Below are 16,918 nucleotides of genomic sequence, written 5' to 3' on the forward strand. Positions count from 1 at the left end.
CAGGAAAAGCACGCTTGATATCTTACTGACATCAGTGTAATATAATGTTATCTTCAAGAGTTCACTGTTTCCATTGAACGGGATCAGTACGGATCAGTTGGAATTGGTGATAATAAGTTTAAATCTCTCTACTTCAAGGTCAGAAGCTACGAGGGGCTGACCTGCTTCAGGTGATTTATTGTATATATATTGGATATAGTGAGTGTGAGAGAGATAAGCAGCTTAATAAATTGCAGCATTGGTCTTACATGGTGTTGGTGTTTGTGAGTCAAAATAGACCTTTGCAATAGGTTTTCTCATCCCTGGTCAACCTCTGCCTGATTTTAGCTGTAGAGATTTAAAAAAGAGCACTTTTTAAAATTGTCTCCAAAATTCTACAGCTTACTTCCTTTGAGGTTGGATTTATAAGTTTTGCAGGAGAAATGTTACCTAGCAGGCTGAGGCTGTTACTTGAGCTTGCTGGTCTTTTTCAAGAATGACTTAAGTGCATCCATTATATGTAATAGAGGCTGTATCTTTAGGGATTTGTTACATTACTTTTTCCAGGAACTCAGCAGTGATGAGTTCTTGACAACGTGTTTTGCAACTGCTTTTAGCACCTAAGAGAGGAAATAGGATATTGTATAAATTGCAAACATTTACATTAGGAGTGAAAGTCATTGCTCTAGCCACAGTGCAGTAGTCGCCAGAGAGAGGCAACAGTTTCATACAACTGTGGCACTTTTTGGTGGAATTTCTTATATAGGATGAAATCCTGACGTTATAAGCTAGTGCTTGCCTTGTATGACTGTTGCAGTAGAATGCAGCTGCTGAAAATAGCTGTGTTTGAGATGACCCGTTTGACTGTTGTGTATTATTTTACCCTTTGATATTGGACCACCTATGCTTCTTTCCATGGAAGTTAGATTCCTTTCTTTCAGGATAGCTCCTAACACAGAGAGACAGTTTCAGGATAGTCTTTCCCTACAAAAATTTAGAAATAGAAAACTGTCCAAGCGATCCACCACAAGGTTCCAGTGATGGATATTGCAAGTCCCTGTTCTGGAAGGGCAGTGAACAAATTTAAAACTACTTAAAATGGTGACAGCTGGGAAACTCAGCATCACACAATGCCTAGGCTTGCTAAAATGTTAGGAAATCTTGAAAATAAATCAAGATGATGAATTTGTTGGAATGAATGATAGTGAGTAAGAGCAGTGTTAAACTTCTGGCCATGCCTCGTTTCTGACAGGTACCAATTTGACTGCATGCCCAGAAGACTGACACTTCAACCAAGGAAATATCTGCAGCAGGGTTATCATCAACCTGTTACCCCTGTTGCTAAGACTCATGCTGATTCAGCATAAATAAAACCCCATCACAAAGGCCTATGCCCTGAAATATCTAAAAGTTTGTCTTAGATAGAGCCTATGCAGAGACAGACTTTCACTGTCCCCTCTATCTAGTGCTGCCTGGAAGCATGTGCACAGGTTTTGAATTGCTCAGTGTAGCTGGGCGAGGACTTGCTCTGCACCAGTTGCCAGGGGTATAGTATACCGTGTGCTAGCAGAGGTCTTGCTCTAGAATCACCCCATACAGTGCCACTCATAAGGTAGGCCAGGGTTTTGGCCAAGCACGGCGTGCACTCTGTGTGCAAACACCGAATTTAAAATAGCAGAGTTTAGCACTCGCACCGTTCATTACATCTGGGACACCATCTCTGCGGGGAACCAATTAACGATGGCTCCAGCAACCTGCAGTTTTCTGACCAGAATTGCTGTCAAGGTGTGTAATGTGGTTCCTAGGAAACGAGGACCACGTCACAAGCCGCCCTGTTAATTTTTCCTCCTTTAGCTATCAAGGTGTGCAGATGAGTTGTCGGAGCTCTCGCAGGCTATAATCTGTCTACAGCCTCTCCTCCAGTGCAAGGCTTGTGCCTCCTGCCAGACTAAATGGGCTCGTCATTGATCCACAAGCTCTCAAGCCACGTGCAATACATTTACCTCTATTACCTCTCATGTTGACAACGGGAAAAATCGTTGCCTGTTTTAATTGAATCCTCTGGGCCCACCTTTCTGTGGTCAGAAGTAGAGATGAAAAGCAGTCCAGAAAAGGATTTGATGAAACTCTCATCCGTTGCACGCGTCACTGGAATAGATCAATATGTTGCCTGAAGAACTGGACACCTAATTATATTTCTGTGTAGCTTGTGGATCCCATACTTGGTTAGCTCTGTGTGTGGCAAATGGCAAATGGAGAACACCTCCAAGTGGAACCATGTACTTCCCTCCACCCAGCCCCTGCAATAATACCCTTTCTCCAGCCTCCTACGCCTGATTTTATTTAGGAGAATCTTAGACTTTTACACCCATGTGATTATCTTTCCCTTTAGGAAAGACTGGGCAGTGAATTTTGCACTGTGCTGTAGAAACTGCTGTAGAAAGGCTGTCATGTTGGGGTTGCTTTTAACCTTCTTTTACAAGCAAACTCATTGAAAACTAGACTCATTTTTCTGAAATAAATACTGGCATCCTAGCATTGATAAGCTTTTTCCTATGCACACAACTTAGTAATAGTCAGAACTGCAACACATTTGGCATGATTTGGCAGGGTGACATCTCCTTAGAGCTCCATAGCAATGTTGGTTTCTTTGGAGACAGGGCTTCCATGCCTCATGTGTCAGCTTGATGAGCAGTGCCCGTCGAGCTGAAGTCTCTGTTGAGGACCGCGGCATTTCATCTCTGTGTTTCGCAGTAGTGTGTTTGCCGGGAAAATATTCTGTAAGATTTGCTCGACTTCGGGCATGCTAGGTGACTTTTGACACTGGGAATGCACATAGTGTAAGGAAGATGTTAATGGAAGATGTTAATGTTAACGAGTGTTTATATAAATTGTTCAGTAGTATTACATTGGTGGTATGCTTGGCCAAAATCTGTGGGGCAAACCTGGAATAAATGGATTCTTGGCTAAGCGGACAGGCAATCACCATAATATAATGCACATAAAGAACTCCTGAAAGCTGTTGCAAGAATTTTCTTGCCCAGTCTTTCTTTTTCTTTTTGAGAATTTTTTGAGCCCCACCTGTTGAAAAGCCTAAAGATGTCAGAGTGGGTTGGGAGAGCAGAAGAAGAGCCGATCCTGTAGTTTTAAAGGCCATATCTGGGCAAAAAAGGACTATTTTCTTCCTCAAACTCTGGCTAGAGTCTTGTCTTCAAAGCTATATTTTAATCAAATCGAATTTTTGTTAATTAGTTGTCAATTAAATACAGACATTATGTAGAGCATGATGAAACTCATGCATTCAGAAAATGCCAAGATCTTTGGAGGATCTTGGTTGTTGAATGATGTATGATATTCTGCTGATTTAGTCTGACATGAGAGAATTTCTGCAAACTTTACTGCATCAATAGTAAACTGACAGTACTAGATAGCATCTAGTGTCAGGAATGTATAAATTTTAATTTCCTCCAAACCAAACTATTACATAAGCTTAAAAATTCATAGTTTATCTTGGGTGGTCTTTTGGTTTGGTTTGGTTTTTGTTGTTTTGTTTTGTTTTTCCCTGGAAGTGTGGCAGAGTTTATCAAAAGGGTCCCAAAAATTGTGATGAGGCTCTTGAAACCTGCTGTTCTGATCTACATTACAGCAACTTCAACTGGAAGGGAAATAAACCAAAAATCTTTTGCCTCTGAAATGTAGACATTGTTGACAATACTTTGTAAAGGTTGGTGGAAAAAGTGGCTGAGTTTTCCGGGAATTTCAGAATATGATTCTTTCCTCTGATCTTTGAAGTCTGGCAGCATCTCGCTATGTTGCTTGTCCAACAGAAGTTCTGCTTGTGAAAAATGTTTGTTCTGAAGAATTTGCAAGTTCTTAACCTTTAACACGTGTGGCTTCTTATGGTTTGGAAAGTATCCTTGTGGGTTTTTCCTTATGTAGAATTTCCTCCACCTAGCAACTAGGCTATTTCAGTAGTTTCAGTAGTCGTGTATTTTTGATTCATGGGAAAATTAAGTTTAGCATAAAAAATAAAATATTCTCCAAATTTAAAATGAACAATATTACTGTCATTGTGGGACGAGCTTAACAACTACTACCTACATCAGTTCTCTTAACTTAAAAATTAGTACTACATTTTTTTATAAGTGAGATGACCATTAGCGGAAACAAAATATAAATTGATGTGGTGTGGAAAATCAGAAGCTTTTTTCAGATAGGTTTATGAACAGCGCTTGATTTGGAGACTTTTATGAACAAATCTTGAACTCTTTAATGCTGGCACCTTTGTGCCTGGGGGCTGTAAAGGTTGGTCAGGTATTTATAGTAATGACAGTTTTCAACTGAAGAAACAACCAGGGTTTTTTTTCATCTCTAACATAACCAGAATTCAGTCTTGACTCTCTGAAAATTAATCCACCTGTTTAATCCATGCCTTGCTACATTTACAATAAAAGAATTAATTCATGGGCATCTTACCACCCCTTTCTTCCTTTGGAGAAATGCAAAATTAATTGCATGTTAACACTTTTAAGTAATATAAAGTGCAGATTTTCTGAGATTTCTGTGGCTGTAGAAGGGTAGATACAGTCTTTGTGTAGAGTATGTACAGAATATTATGTATGGTTTCATTTTTCACTCAGTATGAGAAAAATTATTTCAAGCTCCTTAATTACACTCCCTTGTAATGTCTTTGTAATGGACAATCTTCCTATTAAAATGAAAGAATGTCTATGATAGAAAAATAGATAGTGAAACTTTTCTAAGGTTTTTTATTTAATCAGAATCTATTTACGTAAGGTTTATTCTACATATAACTAGTGCTCGAATCTGCCACTTGCTCAACATCATTAACACAAGGATTTTAAAGCATTTTTCAAAGCTGGGAGGGAAGCAGATTTTCACCAAGCTGAGCTGAAAATTCATTAGCGCAGTTGGGGATCGTTAGCACAGCTGAGCATCTCATTCTGCTCCTCTCACCATTGGACCAGTCAAAATAGAAAAACGGATGCTGCTAAAGCTATTACTAATACTGGAAGAGGTTTGCTGCAAACATTTCTTGTCTGTCGTCACTCATAAGGAGACAGGTCCCAGAAACTAATATTAGAAACATTTCAGCTGATGTGTTTGCGTTAGTGTTGGCTACAAGGAGATTTACACTTGCACTTTTTTACATTTTCCTTTGGGATGTGACTGTCACGTTTCTGAGAATTTTTCTTCCAGCTCTCTAATCAAGAAGATCCATGTTAGGAGCTGAAACCTTTTTGGAATTAAAAACAAATACTTACTTTTTCTATTGCTCTCTAAAGGGAAGTTGTCCTACATGCCTGTAGCTGTTACATCCACTTTCCCTCGAGAAACTGGGGATATGTGTGTTTGTTGATTAAAACAGACATCGTAGGGCCTCAGATCAAGTGACATTGCTGGACAGAAGCTCTAATCCATCACATCCTACCAAGCATTCGATTGCTATATTAGAGAGGAGGGGGAGATTGTTCTTTTTGCCAGAAATTGTGAAAGGTTTTTGTACTTAGAAGTCAAGCAAAAGATGTTTTTGACAGATATTGCAGTGCCTTGGGTTGTCGTTATTGCAGGTAAGTAATTTTCTGTCTGCCAGAGGAAGAAAGAGATTTATTGTATGCTCTAAGCAATTTTTTTGTTAGGCAACACTTGCTAGTGGCATAGAATCTTTTCCAGTTCATGTTGACTGCAGTGAAAACATTTCTAGACATCTGCTGCATGGCTAGATCACAATCAATAGAGTGTTTTTGTTCGGTTTTTTGGTTGGTTGGTTGTTTTTTTCCTTTTTATAAATAAACGTTCTTTTTCTCTCTTTCTTTTTTTTAAATTTCTGTAGGACCTGGGGATAACGAAAGTGGGTCATATGAAGCGAATTCTGCAGGGAATTAAAGAGCTCGGCAAGAACACCCCTTTGTCTGAAGTGTAATTATGCTGGTGCTCTCCATAGAGAAGGGAAAGTTGCTGGAGGAGCAAAGCTGTTGCAAGCACTTGGCTGTCTTTGTAGTTTACTCTGTGGAAGGATAAGCACTGGTGTGTTCGTACAGGCTAGGATCTCTGAAGTCTTGTATGGTGAAGAGCTTGCTGCAAGAGTATAAAGGATTTGTGCCAAAAAAAAAAAAAAAAAGGAAAAGGTGATGTGTTCTGCAAAGACGTCTTCTTGGTGTGCAAACTCAGCCAGTTCAGATAAGCACATTTGGGTAAATTGATCAGTTTATGGTGAACTGCACTGGCTGGAAAATATAATCAAGAAATGATTGCTTTGCTTATGTGCAGCTCTGTATGCCTCTCTTTACGCTGCAGCAAGATCCCACTGTACAGCATGAGGTTGTCCAGTTATTCTTCTGAGGCGAAGCTTCGTAAAACCTCCTGTGCAGGAGAGCGAGAGGTTCCGGAGGTTTCCCAGGTGAGCCCAGCAGCGCCGCAGGGACCCAGCGCTCCCTGGCCGTGCAGGAGCAGGGAGAGAAATTATACCTTGTGATACCATGAATGCAAACTATAATGCATGGTGTGCCTGCCTGAATCGTCTCTTGTTCTGTTGCATGACACATCCGATACTTTAAACACTTGAACAACTTTTATATCGGTTTGAATGAGATTTAATTTATTACTACTTGAGTGTCTTTTTTTTTTTTCTTTTTGGTTTCAGGCACTTTTCTATTCTTCAGTGTTGTGTTATGCCTAAAATGTGTTCTATGGCAAAGGATGTGTGGGTGTGGAAACTTAGCATTTGTGCCATATCCAGCAGATTATATGCATTATATATGATTGAAACACTGTACAGTCAGATTTTTAAATATACTATGTACAGAAGGTATATCAGGTAACTAACTTATGAGTATTTTTGAAAGACTGGTACCTCACAAAAATATCAATTGGCTTCCTGCGTGGAAAATGATGAAGAATTTTCTCATGGTGCATTTTAAAGTAGTTATTCAGTTATCTTAAACATCTGTAGCATATTTGAACTTTTAGGCACTAATCGTTTTATTTATTGGTCAAAAAGCAGGTTGAAAGATTAATGAAAATTTTTTACAGGAAGATTCATTTTATTTATCATACATAAGAAGAGTTTTAAAATGTAGCAGCTGATTTGATTTTTGTGGGGTAAGCTTTTACTCATTACTAATTAACTATTAATTTAAAAATGTCTCTGCGTGCATTTCTTTACAAAGGCATTGATTCACATCTTGTCAACACTCCTACATCAGTAGATCATAAAAATTTTAAAAATGAAATCTGAGGTTTTACACTATGCATGCAAAGATGAATCACATGCAAGATAGTAATCCATGAGTGTAAACAGGTTAAAAAATGAAAACTATCTTTGTTTAGAAATTGCATTAGACCACAGTTTATAAGGTTATTTACAGTTTACTTAAATGAAACATAGCTTCATAACTGAATTTCCTGGTTAATTTTTCACAAAAATGTTAATCTAGTAGAAAAATAATTTGCATATATCTACCAAAAAACCCTACTTAAATGTTTGATATGAGATTATATTGCATCACCTGCCAGAAAACTTGCACAGAATCGCTGTCTCCTTGCCGTTCCTGACAAGGTGTCATTGTGGCATGAGGAACACTTGACTTTTACTTAATTGAGTAGCTTTGACATTTCTTACAGGTTAAAGAGTATCTTAATGTCTTCGTATGTTTTCCTCGTAGGCAGCAGCGTAAGGTTTCATTTGTTTTTTCGAAAGCCTATTTTCTCCATTTAAAGGGGCCACTGTCAAGTACTGCATCCTGGTTTTGCCTTCCCTTTCGCATGAGTATGATGGGAGTCATCCCTTGGAAAGTAGATGAGAATCGTCCCTTGGAAAGTAAAATCTGTTCCTCTCACTGTTTTATTGCAAGAAGAAAAAAAATCAACAGGAGCAAAACAAGCTTCATTTACATCCAATTATAGTACCATGTGCCCTTGCTGCGGTAGGTTCAACGGGCACCACTCTGGGAGCTCTGTGGACATATTATAATTGATTATCCTGGTACACAAACAAAAGTAAAAGGCTATGTTCCATTAGGTTTTCCATTAAAAGAAACTAAAATCCTTTTGCCAAGTGACATGATTTTTCATGCTGTTGTATGAAAAGCATATGCAAACAAGTTAGGCAAAAAAATTGAAATATTACCTTTTTTTTTTAAATGTACTTGACATTCACCCCTTTAATGATGTTCAGATGGCACCTGTCAAGTCTTCACGAGTTGTATTTCCTTTTCTCTTTGTTTCTCCGTAAGCTACGCTATATTTTGATGTGTGGCAGCATTCTGATATATCTATGTTCCAGTGGACTATGTAGTTAATCTTCCTGGTTGATTCAAGGACATCATACATGGAAGAACTTTCTTTGCTTTTCTGATTGTAGGATACACTCTCTTTACAACTTTCAGCCTTGCAATATGCAATGCGTTAAGATGGGCTATGGAATGGGATCTCTTCAGGTTGCTGCAGAGGTCTACGCTGAGTCTATTAATAATGGAAGCTGCTTTTAGGCAGGGAAAATGGACAAATGTTGTTTGTAACGCAACTTTCTTATGGCACTCCTCAAATTACCTCAGTATAGGACAACTGATCAATTGTCTTTATGTAGTTCTTTTTTTTTTAAATGACCACCAAAGAATTTAACTTCATTTGCCCTAACCAGAAGGTTTTTTTAAATGTGCAAGTAGAAAAAAAAAATGTAAGCATCGTTTATGCTGTATTTATTAGATGCCCAGGAGAGCAAATTTTATGCAACTCCATGCCTTGACTAGTGTTGGCTATCAAATCCAAATGCGTCTGACAAGTAGGCTCAAAATACTTTGCAGGATTTTCTGCGGAGGTGATGGGTCATAACTGTGTTTAGTGATGCGGCTTTTCTAAAGAAAGACTTTTGAATAATGTTACTATCTCCTGATTATTGTAATTTCCAAGCTTTGGGTTTTTTCCTTAAAGCTGTAAAAGTCCCAGCTCCTGATGTGTAGTGTTTCAATGCACACATCCCAATATTTCAACAAAAATAGGATAAACACATCCCCTAAAAGTACGAAGTTTTTCAGACAACAAGTTATCCCAGTAGATCTTGTGGAGCCTGATTCAACATGCTAGATTCATCAAGACAAAAAATCACTACACAAATTTTACTGGATGAATTTTTTTCCTATAGCCAAATACACTTAATTTCTGTGGTAAGTCCGCATCCCTTGAAGTCTGAGAGGAATACAGAGCAATCAGCATTTTTTTGAAGTGGCTGGTATTCATATAGATGAAATGCCCTACACCTCAGAAAGAGGAAGAGGAGAAATGCGTGTTTTAAAATGGCAGCAGATTGCTAAATGCATGTTTCTCTTCTGTCATTTTCAAAATAGGATTTTTCCAGCTTACTGTATTCAGTTGCTGCAGCAACCTCTGAATCAGGTCGTGCAAGTATTGCTTTTATAATGCCTAATGCCTTCTTCTTAGAAACTGAATGAAATCAGGCAAACTCATGGTTGTAGGGGTTTTTTTACAATATTTTAAAGAAAAAACTTGTTCAAAAATGCAAAATTTTATATGATGGCAATTGCAAATTTTCTTTATGATACATTTTTATGTATTCCCCTGTTACCACTATTTTTATTCCTGAACATGTCATTCTTTCAAAGAAAAATATTTTAAACATGGAAGAACAGTTAAATGTAAAGCGTGCGATCAAAAACCCTCCCAGACTATTTCAATACTGTATTTCTTACTCTGTGACTGGAGTAAACATGTCCTGTAAATCATAAATAGAAATCCTCTTTCTCTCTCCATCCCTGCCCAAAGAAATTCATACTACAATGTTGTATAATTGTAATTCAAACAAGAGGAATTGATTTTTTTATAATGGCCCGTTTCATATTTTCCTATGCTTCTTGTGAAGAAATAGATAATCTGCCAATCTTGACTTTTTAATTGAACTCAGCAATGCTAATTCACTTAATGAAAATTTCATAATGCCTTGGTAATGAACAGATCTTATTTCAAGGGTAAAATTATCAGTGTTTTTCAATGCATCTAATCTTCCTTTCAGGAAGACTGGCAGGGAACCTTTTTCACGTGAAATGGAAAATTAATATATAAAGCAAGTATGAGAGGATGTTCCATACTCCTACTTTAAAAATAGATGTAAAACTACATATTATGCAGAGATAATTCCAGAATGGACATGTAAGACAAAACCCCCCACAGCGATCTCATTTTGTTTGATGCTTCCTTTTAATGATTGCATTACTAATGTTTACTACTGTTTCTCCATTGATCTCTCTGTATTAAGTATTAAGTTCTTGCATATAGGTTTGACAGCTCTGGTAACTAATACTTAGCAGTGTAAAAAGTCTTTCTGAAAGGTAAAGTCACAGTGATGTGTATTGTTGAGGATGACAGAGCTGAAGCAATATATTTAGCTTACAACCAGCAAATCATCTTGGCACTTGTGTGAGAGCCACAGAAAATTAATTGAATAAGTATAAATTTATTTTTTCACCCCAATAACAGAAGTACCTCTCAGCTGCAGTGTCCTGAGTGTTACATTTCTACCACGGGCTCTGCCATTTTTTGGATTCTGTTTTCATAGATTGTATGTTTTGTGGTATGATTTTCATATCATCCAGGTTCGATGCTGCTTATTCTAATTGCGAAGATTTAACATTTGCAGGAACTGTACATGACTGTATTGCTGTCTTAAGTAAAAGGAGGAGGTTTTGATGACTTGAGGATGCTGAGGAGTTGAGACAGGTCTTAAAATACCTCTGCTGCCTCTTCAGAGATGAATGGTAGTGTCAGCAGGATCGATAAAGCATCATTTGGTAATTATCAATAGATCTTTACTGGTTGTATAAATTCGTGTATTTATATATAGAATATAGTGTGGAAAATGATCTTTTTTACAAAAAGAAAAAAAAAATCTAGTTCTTTTCTACTACTGTTACATTAGGTTTAATAGCTCTGTTAATGGTTAGCTTATCTACTTGAAATGCTCGTTTCTGCCATACAGAAGCCCAGTCTGTTTCTCAGAAATTATATTCCATTTGGAAGCCATCTGGAGGCTTCCAGGAGACTATTCCTGTAGCCAGTTGGAGCTAATACCAAAATTCATAGCAACTTCTGTAGGCTTAATAGTGGCTGTCCTCAATATTTTAACTCAAAAAATAAAGGTTTTGAAAGGTTGGGGTTTTTTTTTTTTCAGTCTGTAGAATGAAACTTAAAACATCAACCCCTCATCATCTGTAAATAAAATACTAGCACTGTTAACACTTCGGCAAACTAGCCAAGTGCTGGCAATCGCAGACTCTAGAGTATTCCTGGACAAATTGTAATGAATTTAGCTGCAGTGGTTAAAGACCTACCACCTTCAGAGCAGTCAACCGAAAATTCATAGATGAACGTGGTAGAATTGTAAACTTTTATTTTACATAATTGAAGACTTTGTCTCCCAGCTGAAAGAAACACTTTTTATAAAAGCTCTTTGAGGGGATTTTGAGTTCTGGAATGCCCTTTGGAAGAGAGGTGTTTTGGCTAACTCCACCGTGTAAGACTTCTAAGAATACTAGAAATTACAGTAGCTATTAGTAGGACAAGTATGCAAAGTATGCAAGTGACTAGTCTATATTTTATTCTATAGAACAAACACACTGGAAAAATATATTTGTAATATGATTGAAAGGTTCATGTTGGGATTGAAAAGATACTGAAAGTAAAAGCAACATGGTACAAAGTTTAAAGTAATTAGTTCCCTCCCCAATTCATTGGAAACAACTATTTTTTTTTAGGAAGCCGTGTTTGATCCTGGTATAGCTATGTTATACTAGAGCATGTGAACTGGAAGATGAAACCAGGAAGAAATGAACTAAAAGAAGTAAACTTGGGTAGTTTGCGTTCGTGATGCAAACTGTATGAAAAGCCAAAAATAAAATCCCCACAGTGCCTCAAACTCCTACTATGGATATTTAAAGGGAATTAGCATTTTAAGTCCTACTTTTATTAAACTAAAGTATTAATTGGATAGAAAACCTTTTGCTCTAATTACTAATGTGATAATATCATTAACAGGGAAAGCGTTACAGATGTGACTTATGTTTTTCTCCCTGCGTTAGCTGAGGTAAGCTCTGTTTGGGACCAATTCTCTTTGCAGTTACAGTCAATTCTGATATGAATGGAGAGGTTGAGGAAAGCCCTTGCTGCTGCTTGGTCTTGCTTTTCAGGGAGGGAGAGCACGTGTGCTGGCAAACGGGGCCTGGGGGCTCTGGAGGAGAATTTTCAGAATATAAGGTTTTTCTCCTGGGACAGTTTGCGAAGGTTTACAACGAGCACACAGGCATGCAGGTGCTCACTGGGAAGGTTTCTAGTGGCATCGTCCTCTCACAAGATGCCATCTCTGTATCCTGAAGTAGGCATTTGGACTGTACTGCTTAGCCAGATTTCAGAGGATTTTCTACAGGCATCTGTTCACTTGTGGTGTCCATTGTTTCTGTCCCGTATTTCTGTCCCCTTAAAACGTGCACTTTGAAAAATGCCGTCGTGCATATATGACAAAAATTACCATTTTTCCCCTCGAGGTGCACAGCTTGTGAACCTGTCCTGAACAAATTTGTTTCATTAGCCACTCTCTTACAGCATGTCCTTTAAATCCTAAGAGCTGAAACATGGGACCTCCCTAGAGCTGCCAGTGGTATACCTAGTCATTTAGTTTGCTGAAGCTTGTCTGTTGAGGGGATCATCAAGGGGCAAGATAGTGTTCACAGCAGATGAGATGTGCGATAGGTGAGACTTTGCAAGCCATCGAGGAGCTTCTGAGAGATGAAGAGGGTCTGATCTCTGCACCAGAGACCTGGTCCTTCGTTGCTGTCATCACACACAGATCATTTAATGACCTCTGATACCAGCAGCTTAATTCACGGTGACAGCAGACATATCAGTTAGTACTAACAAAACTTCTCGCTGTCACAACTATACATCCAGAGCGGATAGCTTTAAATGCCAAGCATTATGGACTTGCATGAATTTATTCGCAGTGTATTTTCTGGCATTCGAAAAAGAAGATTTAATCTAAAGGTATTTTAAAGTTCCTGAGAGGATCACAGCCCAACGTGGGTGGTTTCTCTTGTTAGCCAGGCTTGTCACTTAAACTGGTATTCCAGTTAAGTACGGCTGTTAGTTAATTCTGTAGTAACATCCACTCACGCAAGTGAGTGCAAAAGGTACACATGAAGTGTTGCAGAGATGTGGCACTATCTGGTTTTCTGCCTAACTCGTATATTCAGGTCTGAATTGCATTTTGTAGTAAAAAGCTGAAACACACATTTTCCACTCAATTCAAAACCACTTTCAATAGAAAATGAAATTATGTAGTATGGTTTGTACTGGTTTAGGCAAAAATTGCTGCACGCTCAGTAGTTTCTGCTCTTCGTTTCCACTTGGGCCTTTTCGCTCCACAGGAAAATTCATTGTGTGCAAACATATGGATCTGTTGGGACTGAGGCATGTGCTTAGCTTCAAACAGCACTTTAGTCCCTCTTGGAGATTGCTCATGTATTTTAGTTTTAGCATTTGTGTATAAGCCTACAGAGGATTTGGGGAAGTAGTAACTTTTCCTTGCATAAAAACTATCACCAGTCTGACCACTGGTAGACTTTCAAATGCCATACCTATGAAAGTTGTTCTCTTGCCAGTATTCACATGTGCATGCGTGTATATATGTAGTATCTAGTTTGTAGTGTGTATGTGTGTGCAAACCTGTACATATATATGTATATACATACCCTGGTTTTGCCCAATATAATTATGCCTACTTGTGTGTAGAGCCAAAAAAACTTTATACAATGCTTGAGATGCTGCATTGTTTTTATTGTAATATTTTTTATATCAGATGAATCGCAGGATGTTTACAGATGCTTATTAATATTTAACTTATACAATGGAGTGGCAGGATGTTTATGATTGTTGTCAGCTAAAGAATTGTATACAATTCTGGGTGAAATTTTGGCTTAGTTGAAATCCTTGGCAAAACTTCCATTGATCTCACTGAGGCCAAGATTAAACCCATCCAAATCTGTTGTTTACTGGCTATTTTCCTACTGTGATAGTTTTTTTTTTTTTAATGAGTGAAATGTATTTATTTTTTCCCAATGTGAAATCTGCAGTTGCTATTTGAATTTTTCTACAGAACCTGCAAATTACAACACAGGTGGAAATATATGCCTCAGAGAATGTACAGAATTTTTCATTGGTCTGATCCTTGAATATATCTAAGAAAATACCTTCTAAAATAACTTTTGTAAGATTTAATACAGAATCTTCTAAAAACAGATCACCTTTCATACCTCTCTCCACAAGACGAGCATACAGCGTGGCAGGTGAAAATGAAGAATTATTTATTGATGAATTAAAAAGTAGTCCCATCTATTTTGTATACCTACTGATTTCATACAGCTCACCTGGCTCCGCAGGTCTGGAGTGAGACACTTGAAGTATCTTATCCCAAAGTACCTTATGGGAAGAAAAAAAAAAAAAAAGTTATATAGTATATGGCTTTAAACTTCTTATCAAGTCATGGAGGTATCTTCAGAGCCAGTCTGTAGAATGATTCTTTTAATATTTAATGGATAAATAAAATGATGAAAATATTAAGTGGTAAGGCAAATCAGACAACTGCTTGATATTAGAGAAATCACTTGTTTAGGGACAGAAGGATCAGTTCTTTAATAGCACCAGGGAGGAAAAATACTGTAATGCAGCGCTTCCTAAATCCCTTTCCAGGGTATCTTTTAATTGTGTATGCTCTAAGTATATTCTTACTGTAAAAAGACACAAGGCTGTGAAACAGCTAAATAGATGCATCTTAATCTCTTCATCTAAGGCTAAAAATATAATTTTCAAAAAAAAAGAGCTATCATGCACTTTGAAAGATATGTGTCCAGAACAGGTAAGTTTGTATTCATCATAGGTAGTCATCCCAGGGACACAGCAGGGCTTGTAAAATGAGGTAGTTATGCCAACGTTATCAAAAGCTGATGAAATAGCAAGCCAGCCTGTTCCCCTGTGAGGCTTTTTCTGAAGACGTCCGTGCAGAATGCCCACCAGTCCCAGGGGTCTTTTGCTGTGATTTTGTTTAAGAAATGATCGCGTTTAGATTTCTACTCTTCTCCTTGCTAATAAGGAAGGAAGCGTGCACCTTGGTTGGACTTTCCAAGCGTTTGTTGGCTCTAGAAACAGACCTCAACAGAACAAACAGGGAAATCCGTAGGCTCGTGGAGGATACACGGGGCTCTGCCCGGGGTCGCTGCTCTGCTCCTGTGGATCTGATGACAGATTTGGGGGCACAAAGCTCCTCTTGTGCAGTCAGTGGCAAACCTCCGTGGTTATTAGTGGGAGCAGATGGGAGCCCAAGTGAGCAGACAACTTCCCTTTTGCATGTTCGTTATCTTTCTGTAATTACAATCAGGACTGGAGTTCAGGACTCGCCGTTATTTGTTGGAAAGGCCAGGACGAGTAGGGGATACACGAGGAAATGAGGAGGAAGTGGCTGGAGGTTTGGATTCTGCCTTTGGTTTCCTGCTGCGGAGCTGGTGCAAGACTGGGGGCAACTCAGTTCACCTTTGTGTGCCTCACTTTCTCCACCCCTGGGAGTAAGGATGCTTACTACCTTTGTACAGCCCCCCGAGACCTATAGGAAAGCAGTGGTATATAAGCGGCTCAGTTTTACTGACACCATTGTACGTAGTTTAAATAAATTACTTTTGTCCATAACACTGCAAAAATTGCTTTTCCTGGTTTCAGTTCTGACTATTTGGTGACCTGTCACATGCTGGGTAGTCAGTTCTGAAGCTTAGCGGTTGCTCTAGTACTTACAATTACACACGTAGCGGGCTCTGTTTGCTGCAGAAAAGAGTAAACCTTTAAATCGCCTGACAAAACTTGCCAATGAAGTATATCTAACAGAGCAGGGGTGTAACTTTTGGCTTTATTTACTTGTAATAATGGTAAGGAACAGTGAATTTTGTTTGTTTACATACTGTTTACAATGGCACAGTTTTATTTTTAATATATAAAAAAACAATTGAGGTATTTATTGCATATACTATTTTAAAGATGTTTTATGTGTTTTCACCTTTGGAATATATTGTTACATTTCCTTGTACAGATAATTTGGGTGGCTTTGTTAATATAGTTAGTAATTTTTATGACTACTAAGTGACCAGTTTTCCGTGCCTTTTTATTGTTGGATGCATGATTACATATTTATTATTGTATGGAAGTCACTGAGATGTGTATTTTTGTATTCTGCTGGAAGCAATGGTTGATTTTATTGTACATGATGAGATGCCTTCCATAACAGGCACTCGTATGAGATCTTCCTTCTCAAATAAACAGAATGCATTCAATGTATGTAAGTCCTCGAATTCTTTCTGTGCCTGGAAGTCAATGGAAATCCTTGAACACCATGACACTGAATTTTAGATGTTATCCACCCAAAATGTGGGCTGCTATCAATGTCATCAAATCCAAACCAAAATTCTCCATTGAAATCAATACAATGGCAAGTCCTTGGCACAGTGTAAGCCTTTGTAATTTAAAAGAAAACTGTATGTTAAAATTAAATAAAATTTGGATGAATGACTGTTAAGCATTATTTCTATTCAGTCTGCCACACACTGCCTGTAAATGGTTTCAAATTGCAGGCTTCAAGTACAGTTTTTAAACATACTTTATATGGCTACGTGCAAGCCCATGTGTAACTTGTAAGTAGGTCACTGTGCATGTAGGTGTTTACATTTGCAGGGATCTTCCGCTAGGTCTTGCTGGCATATGGCGTATTAAATGTAAAAATAGATTTACATTTGCATTCATAGTAACAGCTGTCGTTAAAACAGAAGATACAGTAGTGCCCCTTTTTCCAAGGTACGTGGCAGTAAAACCAACACAT

At 38.1% G+C, this 16,918-nt stretch overlaps 1 protein-coding gene across 3 annotated transcripts in view; it reads left to right on the forward strand.

Moving 5' to 3' along the window:
- DGKH (diacylglycerol kinase eta) overlaps positions 1-16,536 on the forward strand; it is a 175,333-nt gene extending 158,797 nt beyond the window's left edge. For all 3 annotated transcript variants that reach the window (XM_065626676.1, XM_065626677.1, XM_065626678.1), the window contains one exon: positions 5,834-16,536. In XM_065626676.1, coding sequence (XP_065482748.1) covers positions 5,834-5,923 — 90 coding nt within the window. In that variant the 3' untranslated portion in view covers positions 5,924-16,536. The remainder of the gene's footprint in view (positions 1-5,833) is intronic.
- The last annotated feature ends 382 nt before the right edge of the window (positions 16,537-16,918 follow it).

The sequence above is a fragment of the Caloenas nicobarica genome, chromosome 1, assembly GCF_036013445.1.
Source record: "Caloenas nicobarica isolate bCalNic1 chromosome 1, bCalNic1.hap1, whole genome shotgun sequence".
Taxonomy (NCBI): domain Eukaryota; kingdom Metazoa; phylum Chordata; class Aves; order Columbiformes; family Columbidae; genus Caloenas; species Caloenas nicobarica.